The sequence below is a fragment of the Nomascus leucogenys genome, chromosome 15, assembly GCF_006542625.1.
Source record: "Nomascus leucogenys isolate Asia chromosome 15, Asia_NLE_v1, whole genome shotgun sequence".
Classification (NCBI taxonomy): domain Eukaryota; kingdom Metazoa; phylum Chordata; class Mammalia; order Primates; family Hylobatidae; genus Nomascus; species Nomascus leucogenys.
Genome location: NC_044395.1, coordinates 10,000,001 through 10,014,453, shown reverse-complemented (window position 1 = coordinate 10,014,453; position 14,453 = coordinate 10,000,001). Strand labels below are relative to the sequence as shown.

The 14,453-nt window shown below is 39.6% G+C and overlaps 1 protein-coding gene across 1 annotated transcript in view; it reads left to right on the top strand.

Annotated features, from left to right (window-relative positions):
• CCDC15 (coiled-coil domain containing 15) overlaps positions 1–12,871 on the top strand; it is a 90,641-nt gene extending 77,770 nt beyond the window's left edge. The window contains exons 13-15 of the mRNA XM_030828902.1: positions 9,959–10,132; positions 10,449–10,597; positions 12,112–12,871. Coding sequence (XP_030684762.1) covers positions 9,959–10,132; positions 10,449–10,597; positions 12,112–12,233 — 445 coding nt within the window. The 3' untranslated portion in view covers positions 12,234–12,871. The remainder of the gene's footprint in view (positions 1–9,958; positions 10,133–10,448; positions 10,598–12,111) is intronic.
• Positions 12,872–14,453: the final 1,582 nt, after the last annotated feature.

The window sequence follows — 14,453 nt, the reverse complement described above, 5'->3', positions numbered from 1 at the left end:
TTGGTTAAGTATATTCCTAAGGTTGGTGGTGGTTGTTTTTTTGTTTTGTTTTGTTTTGTTTTGTTTTTTGTTTTTGCCACTGTTGTGAAAGGGATTGAGTTCTTGATTTGATTCTCAGCTTGGTCATTGTTGGTGTATAGCAGTACTCCTCATTTGCGTACATTGATTTTGTATCCTGAAACTTTACTGAGTTCATTTATCAGTTCTAGGAGCTTTTTGGATGAGTCTTTAGGGTTTTCTAGCTATATGATCATATCATCAGCAAACAGTGACAGTTTGACTTCTTCTTTTCAAGTTTAGATGTTATTTCTTTCTCTTGCCCGATCACTCTGGCTAGGACCCATTTCATTTTCTAATTCTATGAATTTGACTACTGTGTTAGTCAGGGTTCTCTAGAGGGACAGAACTAATGGAATAGATAAATATTTATAAGGGGGAGTTTATTAAGTATTAACTCACGTGATCACAAGATTCCACAATAGGCAATCTGCAGGCTGAGGAGCAAGGAGAACCACTCTGAGTCCCAAAACCAAAGAACCTGAAGTCTGATGTTTGAGGGCAGGAAGCATTCAGCACATGAGAAAGATATAGTCTGGAAGGCTAGGCTGGTCTTTCTTTTTACATTTTTCTGTCTGCTTATATTCTAGCCTTGCTGACAGCTGATTAGATTGTGCCAACCCAGAGTAAGAGTGGGTCTGCCCTTCCCAGCCCACTGACTCAAATGTTAATCTCCTTTGGCAGCACCCTCACAGATACACCCAGGATCAGTACTTTGTATGCTTCTATCCAATCAAGCTGACACTCAGTATTAACCATCACAAGTCTACCCCTTGTCAACTTGAGCCCATACACATCTCCTGAGATCATACATAATCTTCAAATAGAGACAAAAATAAGGTCATAATTATGCCTAGCATAATACAACTATCCTTCATACAACCGGAAACGCACAAATCCCCAACCAAAATACTATTACATAAAGTTAACAATACTTAAATGCTGATGTGAAGTCAATAAATCTTATGTCACATGATAAAGGAGAGAAGAAATGAAGATATTTTCTTAGTACAGCGGTATACATGCACAAACATGTTTTTAACAAAAGAAGGAGGAAATACTCATGACAGTTACAGTCCTTGTTTCTGCACTGGTCACATAATTGTAGCTGGTATGATGACCACCTTCTTCTACTACCCATTTTGTATTCTCTTTGCCTTCAGCAAGCACCTCAGAGAGTCTTGGTTTTTTTCCTGGTGGAGTGACCCAAACTTTCACTCCTGAAGGGTCTGGGTCATTTGTAGTCCTGCCTGGATTGGGCTGTTGTAGTTTCCCATTGACCTTAATCACAGGGCATGGTAATACTAAGAGATGCCATAATGGACCTCCTGTGTTCCATGCATACTCCTCCTTACCTCTGTTGTGGAGTAGTAGACTGAGTTCATCTTGAAAGTCCGGGTTGGTCACCCCAGCCAACACTGCATCTCCCTTTTTAGCCTATTGACTTAAAGGTAGGAGGAGCCCAAATTGTCCAGGTAGCAATCTTAACTTCCAGTTTATTGTGCCTCCTGGTGGCAGCATTCCTCTGGAACTAAGACCTCTAGGCCAGCAGAATGTAATATCATGGGAACAGGAAGCAAAAATTTTGCTAGTGGATCACTAGGGGTGATGGTGAGTGGTGCCACTTCCACTCCTTGATTCCTGGACTTGTGAATCCTGGCTATGGGAGAAACAGTACCATATATTGGATGCTGATTCAGAGCATACACAGCCTTCTGGAGAACTTTGCCCCAGCCCTGCAAAGTATTGTCACCTAATTGGCATTGTAATTGTGACTTCAAAAGGACATTCCACCATTCTATCAATCCAGCTCCTTCAGGATGATGGGGGAACTGATAAAACCAGTAAGTTCCATGAGCAGGAGCCCACTGCTGCACTTCTTCAGCTGTAAAGTCAGAGGTAATGCTGTGTAGAATACCATGACGGTGGATAAGGCATTCTGTGAGTACACAGATGGTAGTCTTGGCAGAAGCATTGCGTGCAGGATAGGTAAACCCATATCCAGAGTAAGCGTCTATTCCAGTGAGGACAAACCTCTGCCCTTTACATGATAGAAGTCCAGTATAATCAGCCTGCCACCAGGTAGCTGGCTGGTCACCCTGAGGAATGGTGCCATATCGAGGGCTCAGTGTTTGTCTCTTCTGCTGGCAAATTGGGCACTCAGCAGTGGCTGTAGCCAGGTCAGCCTTGGTGAGTGGCAGTCCATGTTGCTGAGCCCATGCATAACCTCCTTCCCTGCCACCATGGCTACTTTGTTCATGGGCCCATTGGGTGATGATGGGTGGCTGGGGAAAGAGGGTGAGTGGTGTCCACAAAATGGGTCATCCTATCCACTTGATTATTAAAATCCTTCTCTGCTGAGTTCACCTGTTGGTGAGCACTCACATGGGATACAAATATCTTCAGGTTTTTGCCCCTCAGAGAGGTCCATCCACATAACTCTTCCCCAGATTTCTTTGTCACCAGTTTTTCAGTCATGCTTCTTTCAAGTCCCTGACCATCCAGTCAAACCATTGGCTACAGCCCATGAGTCAGTATATAATCGCACATCTGGCCATTTCTCCTTCCATGCAAAGTGCACAACCAGGTGCACTGCTCGAAGTTCTGCCCACTGGGAAGATTTCCCTTCACTGCTGTCCATCAGGGATGTCCTGGAAAGGGGCTGAAATGCTGCAGCTGTCCACTTTCAGGTGATGCCTGCATATCATGTGGAACCATCTGTGAACCAGGCCCTAGTCTTCTCTTCCTCTGCCAGTTGATCATAGGGAACTCCCCATGAGGCCACTGGTGCAGGCTGGGGGAGAGAAGGCAGGGTAGCAGGAGTGGAGACCATGGGCATTTGAGCCACTTCCTCACATAACTTACTTGTGCCTTCAGGACCTGCCCAAGCCTGATCATATATATACCACTTCCATTTGATGATGGAATGCTGCTGTGTATGAACCACTTTATGGCTAGATGGGTCAGAAAGCACCCACTTCATGATAGGCAGTTCAGGTCGCATGATAACTTGATGACCCTTCAGTTTTCACCAAAGTCCAGTAACAGGCTAAGAGCTGTCTCTCAAAAGGAGAGTAGTTATCTGCAGAAGATGGCAGGGCCTTGCTCCAAAATCCTAGAGGCCTCTGCTGTGATTCACCTATGAGGGCCTGCCAAAGGCTTCAAACAGCATCCTTGTCTGCCACTGACACCTCAAGCACTATTGGATCTGCTGAGACATATGACCCAAGTGGCAGAGCAGCTTGCACAGCAGCCTGGACCTGTTGTAGAGCCTTCTCCTGTTCTGGACCCCACTCAAAACTGGCAGCCTTTCGGGTCACTCGATAAATAGTCTGGGGTAACACATCTAAATGAGGAATGTGTCAACAAAATCCAAATAGGCCCACTAGGCATTGTGTCTCTTTCGTGGTGGTAGGAGAGGCCAAATCCTTTACCTTAGAAGGAATATCTTGACAGGCTCCACACCACTGGACCCCTAGACATTTTACTGAGGTAGAAGTTCCCTGAATTTTAGTCAGATTTTTTTCCCCATCCTCTGGCATGCAAATGTCTCACCAATAAATTCAGTGTGTTTGCTACTTCTCGCTCACTGGATCTAATCAGCATAATGTCATCAATGTAGTGGACCAGTGTGATATCTTGCAGAAGTGGAAAGTGATCACGGTCTCTCTGAATAAGATTATGACACAAAGCCAGAGAGTTGATATACCCCTGAGGTAGGATAGTAAAGGTATATTGCTGGCCTTGCCAGCTGAAGGCAAATTGCTTCTGATGGACCTTATGCACAGGGTGGAGAAAAAGGCATTTGTCAAGTCAATGGCCACATACCAGGTACCAGAAGATGTGTTAATTTGCTCAAGCAATGAAACCACATCTGGTACAGCAGCTGCAGTTGGAGTCACCACTTGATTAGCTTATGATAATCCACTGTCATTCTCCAAGATCCATCTGTCTTCTGCATAGGCCAAATGGGAGAGTTGAAGGAGGATGTGGTGGGAATCACCAACCCTGCATCTTTTGAGTCCTTATGGTGGTACTAATTGCCACAGTTCCTCCAGGGATGCAATATTGTTTTTGATTTACTATTTTTCTAGGTAGAGGCAGCTCTAATGGCTTACATTTGGCCTTTCCCACTGTAATAGCCCTCACACTACCAATCAGCCAATGTTCTGCCTGCTGCTGAGTATGTCTATGCCAATTATGCATTCTGGCACTGGGGAAATGACCACAGGATGAGTCTGGGGACCCACCGGACCCACTGTAAGTCAGACCTGAGCTAAAACTCCATTAATTACCTCACCGTCATAAGCCCCTTCTTTAACTGGAGGATGACAATGATGTTTTGGGCCCCCTGGATTCAGTGTCAGCTCAGAGCCAGTGTCTAGTAGTCCCCGAAACGTCTGATCGTTTCCCTTTCCCCATTGCACAGTTACCCTGGTAAAAGGCTGGAGGTGTCCTTGGGGAAGGATGGCAGAAAGGTTAATAGCATAAATTGTTGGTAGTATAGTGGGGTCCTTCCTCAAGGGGAGCAGACTTCCCCTTCATTCAAGAGGTTCTGGGTCTAATAAACTGGCTCCAGTCTGGATATCGATTGAGGGGCCATGATTCTCTGTTTTTATATTTAAAATTAGTCTTTTGTCCACTTGACCTGGAATTTTTCTGCTTATATAAATTAAATAGGAATGCAGTAGGATTCCTATCAATTTCACTTCTAGAAACACCATGATTAATTAGCCACTGCCAGAGCTCGGCATAAGTCAAATGATTCTGATTGTTGCTTTGCCTCTGCTGTCCATTATGGTAGCAATGCCCATCTTGCCTTGGATGGTTGAGTGCTGCCACTTGGCCCTGCCATCTCGGGATCCAATTATTTCCATTGCATTTAAATTTTCCGGTTGAGTGACTAGGGTTCCCATTGTTAGATCTGGCATACATCAAGATCTAGAAGAGCAATCCTTACAGATCTCTTCAAAGATGTAGGTATTGCCCTCACAAATCTATTTTGGAAAGCATTGGTCAAGGATATATTTTCTGGATCCTCCCAGCTGGAATGAGAAGGTCTGAAGTGACTAATCCACTCCACCATTCCAATCTCCCCATATCTTTGGATCCCATTCTAAACCAAGGGAGGAAATCAGGCATTTCCAGCTTGCTCACAGTGGGCCATCTTTTAAGCTATATTTTAGCTAACCAAGCAGACAAACTATTAGAATCTTTTTTAACTCCCTGAGCTACAACATTAAATGCAGAATCCCTATTTAGTAGGCCCAAATCAACAAGTTCACCTGATCAAACTCTATGTTCCTTCTACCATCATCCCACACCTTCATATCCATTCCCATGACTCTTCTCAAGATTTCTGCTTATAGAAATTGAGAACTCAAGCAGTTCTTTTTGAGTGTAGCACATGTCCTCATGGTCACACTCTGAACCTCACTTCTAGGAGTCCACTAGGACTTTAGTCTTGTTATAGGTCTAGAAGCAAACAGAGGTGTTGGGGATAGCTCCTGAGGAGAATCAACATTATATTGCCTGGAAACTGCCTCAGGGGAGGCCATCACTGTTGCCTCAGGCAGCGCAGGGTTTATCCCCTCAGACAAAGGTGGAAAGGGTGATGGAAGTGTGGGTCGGGGAGGGGATGTTGCCACTAGTGGGAATGAGAAAGCTGTTTCTTCCGGCAAAAAAAATTCATCAGAGTTTACAAGCTCAGTGTCCCCAGTGTCATCAGGGTCCTCCCACATATCCTCATTCCCAGTTGCAGGGTCCCATTCTTTTCCAATCAATGCCCTCATTTTAACAGTAGACACCTGGCAAGGCTGTGCATGCACCTTTCATTGCAGGCCAGCCACTCGCATGATAAAAGCTTGTGTCTGGTTTTCCACAGCTTCATCTCTTTCTCTTCAGGAGATACGACTGTCACTCAGGGCAGTCTTAGAAGATTTGAGGCTCAGTATCTGCTTCTGAAGCCAGGAGTTAGAATCCCTGAGTTCACCATTTTCTTTCATCACTTTGTCCAGTGAACTTAGGAGCAACCAACCAACTTCATTATGTTCCTTGGTTCTCCACATATGGTCAAAGTTATTATGTACAGAGTCACTAAACTCCTTGCCTCTCATGAGCAGTGAATCAGGAGTGTCAAATGCATTTATTTTGCATAACTCTCTAAACAGTTCATGCCAGGGACTATAAGTGTTCTCCATACTATTAGAAGTAGAGTCCTTAGCATTTTGGGGTCTAATCATATTTAGCAGCCAACTCCAGAAACCCCAAAACCAACAAAAGAACTCCATCCTTAATATTTGTTGGTACCAAAATCTGTATTAGTCAGGGTTCTCTAGAAAGACAGAACTAATATATATATATATATATATATTAGTGATTACATAAACTTATATATATATATATATATGTATATATAATTAAGGAGTATTAATTCACACAATCACAAGGTCCCAAAATAGGCCATTTGCAAGCTGAGGAGCAAGGAAGCCAGTTTGAGTCCCAAAGCTGAAGAACTTGGAGTCTGATGTTGGAGGGCAGGAAGCGCATCCAGCATGGGAGAAAGATGTAGGCTGGGAGGCTAAGCCAGTCTAGTCTATTCACGTTCTTCTGCCTGGTTTTTATTCTGGCCACGCTGGCAGTTGATAAGATTGTGCCCACTCAGATTAAGGGTGGGTCTGCCTTTTCCAGTCCACTGGCTCAAATGTTAATCTCTTTTGGCCACACCCTCACAGAAACACTCAGGAATAATACTTTACATCCTTCAATTCAATCAAGTTGACAGTATTAACCATCACCCTGACCTTGTCTTTTTTTTATAGTTTTTGTCTTGAAATCTATTTTGTCTGATATTAGTATAGCTACTCCTGCTCTTTTTTGGTTTCTATTTGCGTGGAATATTTTTTCCATCTCTTTATTTTCAGCCTATATGTGTCTTTATAGATGAAGTATGTTTCTTGCAGGCAAGGAATTGTTGGATCTTATTTTATAATCTATTCAGCCACTTAACATCTTTTGTTTGGAGAGTTTAGTTTATTTACATTCAATGTTATCACTGTTAAGTAAGGACTTACTTCTGCCATTTTGTTACTTTTTTTTTCTGGTTGTTTCATGGTCTTCTTTCTTTTCTTCTTTCCTGTCTTCCTTTTAGTGAAGGTGATTTTCTCTGATGACATGTTTTAATTTATTGCTTCTTATATTTTGTGTATCTGTTGTATGTTTCTAAATTTGAAGTTACAATGAGGCTTGCAAATGATATCTTATAACCTATTGTTTTAAACTGATGACAACAGTGATTACATAAACTAACAAACAAGACAAAACTAATAAAAACTGTACACTTTAACATCATGCCCCTACTTTTAACTTTTTGTTGTTTCTACTTATATTTTATTGTACTATGTCTTGAAAAGTTGTAATTATTGTTTTTGATCAGTTCATCTTTTAGTCTTCCCACTCAAGATATGAGTAGCTTACACACCACAATTACAGTGTTTTGATATTCTTTTTGTGTACTTACTATTACTAGTGAGTTTTATGCCTTCAGATAATTTCTTATTTTTTATTAAGGTCCTTTTCTTTCAGATTAAGGAACTCTCTTTAGCTTTCTTATAGGATAGGTCTGGTGTTGATGAAATCTCTCAGCTTTTGTTTGTCTGGGAAAGTCTTGAATTCTCCTTCATGTTTGAATAATATTTTCACCAGATATACTATTCTGCAATTAAAGTTCTTTTTCCTTTGGCCCTTTCAATATATTATGTCACTCTTTCCTGGCCTTCAAGGCTTCCACTGAGAAGTCTGCTGCCAGGCATGTTGAAGCTCCACTATATGTTATTTGTTTCTTTTCTCTTCCTACTTTTAGAATCCTTTCTTTATTATTGACCTTTGGGAGTTTGATTATTGAATGTCTTGAGTTAATGTTATTTGGGTTAAATCTGCTTAGTAACCTTCTTGCACTTGAATATTGATATCTTTCTCTAGGTTTGGGAAGTTCTCTGTTATTATCCCTTTGAATAAACTTTCTACCCTCATCTCTCGATTTCCTCTTTAAGGCCCAAAACTCTTAGATTTGCCCTTTTGAAGTTATTTTCTAGATATCATAGGCATACTTTCATTCTCTTCTATTCTTCTTTCTTTTGTCTCCTATAACTGTGTATTTTCAAATAGCCTGTCTTCAAGCTCACTCATTCTTTCTTCTGCTTGATTAATTCCACTATTAACAGACTCTGATGCATTGTTTAGTATTTCAGTTGCAGTTTTTAACTCCAGAATTTCTACTTGATTCTTTTAAATTATTTCAATCTCTTTGTTAAATTTATCTGATAGGATTCTGAATTCCTCTCTGTGTTCTCTTGAATTTCTTTGAGTTTCCTCAAAACAGCCATTTTGAATTATCTGTCTGAAAGGTCCTACATCTCTGTCTCTCTGGGACTAGTCACTGGTGACTTATTTAGTTCTTTTGGTGAGGTCATATTTCCTGAGTGGTCTTGATGCTTGTGGATGTTCATTGGAGTCTGGGCTTGTTTTCTGCCTCTTTGTGTGCTTAGTAATCTTTGGTTAGATGCACAACATTATGAGTTTTACCATGTTAGTTGCTGGATGTCTTTACATTGTTGAACCTGGTTTTGGTATACAGTCAAGTTCATTTGAGGACTTGCTTTTATAACTTGTTAGGTGGGTCTGGTGCAGTACTCAGTCTGGGACTAGTTTTCATTCCCTACTGCTCAGATAAGATCATTCTGAAGATCTAATATGCTGTGAAATATGAGTTTTCCCAAGTTTGATTGGTGGAAATAAGGACAAATTATTTCTGGAGCTATGTGGACTCTAGTCACCGTTCTCTTTTATTTTGGATGGTTCTCTCCCTAGGCTCAGGTTATTTCATTGCATACATGCACCAATCAGTGCTCTGCTGTGTACCAGGAGACTCTCTGTTCATCTCTGGGGTGCTGTCTCTGGGCCGCTTTCTTCTCTCTGGTACTTTGTCCTGTGAACTCTAATTGCCTTTGTCTCCCTGCAGTCTTAACTCCATCTCTTCAATTCATAGAGCCCATCAGGCTTCACTTCAATTTCCCTGCCCTGTGCCACTGCCTGGAACCTTCCAAGGCAGTAATCTCTGGCAGTTACAGGGTTTACTTCACTTGTTTCCCATCCGTCAAGGAGCAGTGTCATTTGTTACCTGGTGTCCGATGTCTTGAAAACCATCATTTCTTGTATTTGTTTGATTTGTGTACTTTTTAAAACTTTTAAAATTTTTTTGGTGGTTTAAGGTTGGAGGGCAAATGCGGTCCCTGTTACTCTGTTTTGGTCAGAAGCAGAATCCCTGTTTACTTGTAGTTTTAATCTGAAAAGACTGTTGTGCTACATTCTTACAGAAAAACGGTTTTTTTTTTTTTTTTTTTTTTTTGAGATATGGGGTCTGGCTCTGTTGCCTAGGCTGGAGTGCAGTGGTGCAATTTCAGCTCACTGCAACCTCTTCCTCCTGGGTTCAAGTGATCCTCTAGCCTCAGCGTCCTGAGTAGCTGGGATTACAGGCCCATGCTACCACTGCCTGGCTAATTTTTGTATTTTTAGTAGAGATGGGTTTTTACCATGTTGGCCAGGCTGATGTGGAACTCCTGGCTTCATGTGATCCATCTGCCTCGGCCTCTCAAAGTGCTGGGATTAAAGGCATGAGCCACCGCACCGACCCAGGAAGAACTCTTTTAATAGTAGCTATTGCTCATTTCTCTTTGAGAGGAGATAAAGCAGCCAGCAGAAATTTTTGAAGATATTCTTGGGATATTAAACTGATTTCCCGACTCCCCAGTTTCTGGGAATTTCTTGAGTTATTTGGATAAAGAAGCTAATTTTAAATAATAATTTTATGAAATTCCTAACCATGTTATGATTTTATTTTCAGAATTAAGAAAAAGAGAGAGCAAGAACGTTATGCTGAAGAGCAGAGGATCCTAAGAATGAACTTTCATGAAGATCCATATTCAGGAGAGAAGATGAGTGAGATATTAGCCCAGTTACAACTTGAAGAAATAAAAGGAGCCAGAGAAAAACAACAGAGAGAAAAAGAATACCTGAGGTAATTGGAAAAGGTCTTCATGATATTTTGGCTCTAGAAGACACTTGGTAGAACTCATTGTTCTCATTTTCCTTAGAAGAGAATTGACTGTGTCTTTTCATACTTTTCCTCATTTAGGAGTTCATAACTTCACCAAATTTTTTGATTGCCTAATATTTCTTGGGTGTAGCCCTGCATTTTTCCCAGTACAAAGAGGAAATGTCAAGGCCCAGAGATACGGAATAGATTTAACAGTTAAAGCTGGCTGTAAAGTCGGGATTCATGCTCACTTTCTTTCTAGTAGTTCACTTTGCCTGATCATACTTTATTTTTACAGATATGTAGAAGCTTTACGAGCCCAAATCCAGGAGAAAATGCGGCTGTATAATATTACTTTACCTCCACTATGCTGTTGTGGTCCTGATTTTTGGGATGCTCATCCTGATACCTGTGCCAACAACTGTATTTTCTATAAAAACCACAGAGGTAAGTTTCTTGAAGGAATAGTCAGGGCCTAATGGCAACAAGAAAAATAAATAAGAGTAGTGGTAATAGTAATTTACCATTTATTGAGTGCTTACTATGTATCAGAGACTATTATAAACCCTTTACAAAATAACTATATGAGGCAATGAAAAAATTATGAGTTATATTTCTCTTTGAGATCTGTTATCTTCTTGTCTCCATTTATGCTGGGGAAATATTTTCAGCTCATTCTACTGTAGGAGGACTTGCGTTCCAGGTCCTTTAACTGAAGACTATTAGAATTTGCCTTTTATGTAAGTTAGGACTCTATCCAGTTGAATTCCCTATTACCCAAATAACATTAATGGTATGTAACATGGATGTATTACCATATATATCCACATTAGATTGCTAGTTCTGCCAGGAGGCACTGAGGAAAATAAGAAACAGTATAAACTCTATCAGGAGTCCTAGCTAGAGAAAACTTAGTCCTTCATATTGTCATTAATATTTGTTTCCTTTCCATCCTTAAATATATTGATTTATATAGTGTAAAGATTATGTAGCCCTCATGTATACATTAGGAATACTGCCACTATATATATTCCTAGTGCTTCATCTGTATGATACGAGTTTCTTATCAGCTTTATTTTAAAACACACAAATCTAATTATGCTGTTTCCCTCTTCTAGAACCTCTAGGGTGCCCCATTGCAGTATAAGATGCATGGCATGTTTGGTATATTTTCTCTCTGGCTCTGGGCTCTACTCTAGCCTTATCAAAGTTGCTATTCCCAGTATGTGCCATATTGTTTACTCCTTTTGCACCTCACATTCAGTTCTCTGTGTTCTTTCCTTTACTCTTGTTATTTCTTCATAACTCATCTTAAGTGTTACCACTTCCGGGAATCTTTGCCATCCTGTCCTAGGTAGTTGTGCATTCATTCCCAACTTCATTCTATGATGACATTTGTTGTTGTTGTTTGTTTTTTTGTTTTTGTTTTTGTTTTCCGAGACAGTCTCGCTCTGTTGCCCGGGCCAGAGTGCAGTGGCACGATCTCGGCTCACTGCAACCTCTGCCTCCTGGGTTCAAGTGCCTCAGCCTACCGAATATCTGGGATTACAGGTTTGTGCCACCACATCCAGCTAATTTTTGTATTTTTAGTAGATACGGGGTTTTGCCATGTTGGCCAGGCTGATCTCGAACTCCTGACCTCAAGTGATCCGCCTGCCTCAGCTTCCCAAAGTGCTGGAATTACAGGTGTGAGCCACTGTGCCTGGCCTATGATGACACTTTGTATATACCTTTGGTTTGGAAGTATTACATGGCAACTTAATTATTTTTGTGTCCGTACTCTTTATTATTTTTTCTGTCCTCACAGAGTGCTTGTCATATAGTAAGTACTGAATAAATATTTATTCAATAGATAGTTACTTGTAAGACTCTTGGTAGAGAAGCAGTACTAATAAGATAGAGGCTGGTTGAGTTGTTTAGAATTTGACTTTATTCATTGCTGTGCAAACCTTTTTTTGCAGCATATACTCGGGCACTACATTCATTCATCAATTCCTGTGATGTCCCTAGGGGTAATTCAACTCTTCGAGTCGCAATTCATAATTTTGCTTCTGCACACAGGTGGACTTTGAAAAATCTATAATAAGAATCTGAAATTAACTGGTAGTATTTTGGCTTTTTCTTAAAATCAGCCCTGAGAGAGTATTTAAGAAAAGCTGTTCAAGTTATAAAATATATAATCTGGAAAGAAATACTGTCTCATATAGTAACTGTCTTTATAATTAGATTGTAATCATTGTTTTAATCTCTGCCTTGGAACCAAGATTGAAAGCTGACTTACTTCTCTCTTCTTTTTTGTGAACCATACGGAGCCTATTATTTTAAAACATGATCAGACAAGTAAGGCTTCCCTTACTTTGCTCTGCTCTGATCAGAAGAGCTCATGTGAAATCTTTGAGATTCTCTCATTTATCATCTTTCTAAAACTGTATTTTTGAGCTTGACAATACTGAAAATGTCTGGATAAAGCAGAAAAGAAAATGATGAAATGTGTTTCTGAGCATCAGAGGCCATCTATATTGCCATTACCTTTTCTAGTTGTATATAAGAATTCAAGATTAGAAGAATTTAAATTTGTTGCACATTTTTTTCCTCAGCATTTTTTCTCTTGTTTTTAAAAATGTATTGCCTCTTTCCCCATTTAGTGACACTGGACATAGGAATTTTTAATTGTGTAATTTTCTGTTGCAAAAAAGGTAAATAAATCCTTTGTCTTTTGAATATCTTCTATGTGAAATAATTGTGAGTGACATTTGAAAAAGTGAATCTCAAGTCAAAGTGAGTAAATTTCTTATTTCCCTATTTTTAAAAAACCTGGTATATGACATGGCTACAGGGCAAATGAAATAAAAATTTCCATAGTTGGTATGAATTTGTTATTTCCTTGCAGTTTTTCCTGATACAAAATATGAAAAAGTTTAATATGAATTGAAGATACATACTGACAGTTTCTTTTTTCTACTTTCTCTAACGTACAGTGCTGAAGAAGCACTTAGGTTTGTGCTCAAAAAAAAAAAAAGAAGCCTAAACATCTAGCCAAGGCTTTGAAAATAATTAGAATTACATGAACAAGGTTGAATAGTTATGTAACCAGATTACCTAGTTCAGCCAGAATCCTTGAATTATAACTTGATTCAGCCTTTAAGTGTTGTATTTTTTAACAGCTCTATTGAGATATCATTCACATATTATATATAATTGACACATTTAAGGTGTATAATTTAGTGGTTTTTAGTATATTCACTGGTTGTGCAACCATCACCACTATAAAATTTTCACTCTAAGAAGAAGCCCCCATGATCCAGCAATCTCATTTCAAGGTATATCTCCAAAAGAATTGAAAGTAGGATCTCAAACAGATACTTGCACACCAATGTTTATAGTGGCATTATTAATAATAGCCAAGGTGGAAGCTACTCAAATGTCCATCAGTGGATAAATAGTAAATAATATGTGGTATATACAATAAAATATTCAGTCTTAAAAAGGAAGGAAATCCTGTCACATACTGCAACATTATGCTAAGTGAAAAAAGCAGTCACAAAAGGACAAATACTGTCATATGCAGTACTTTAGGTAGTCAAATTAATAGAGACAGAAGGTAAAATAGTGGTTGCCAGGAGCTGGAAGTAGGAGGATGTGGAGAGCTTTGTTTAATGAGTATAGAGTTGCAGTTTTGCAGGATGAAATGGCTCTGGAGATCTGTTTCACAACAATGTAAGTATACGTAACACTACTGAACTGCATACTTAAAAATGGTTACAATGGTACATTTTAGGTTATGTGTTTTTACCACAATTAAAAATTTTAAAAATAGAAAATAAAGGAATCCCCCATACCCATTAGTAGTCACTCCCCATTTTCTCTCCCAAAATGCCCCTCCAACCATAGGCAATCACTAATTTACTTTCTGTCCTATATATTGGCCTATTGTGGACTTTTCATGTAAATGGAATATATCATATGTGATCTTTTGTGATTAGATTTTTTCATTTAACATGTTTTCAAACATCTATTTTGTAGCATGTATCAGTACTTCATTGCTTTTTATTGCTGAATAGTACTTTATTCTATGAATATACCACATTTCATTTATCCATTTATCAGTTGATAGACATTTGAATTGTTTCTACCTCTTGGCTATTATGAACACTGCTATGACCATTTATTTGCAAGTTTTTCTGTAGACATACGTTTTCATTTCTTTTGGATATATACCTGGGAGTGGAATTACTGGGTCTTCTGGCAGCTCTGTTTAACCTTTTGACAAACTGCAAACTGTTTTCAAAAGTGGCTGCACCAT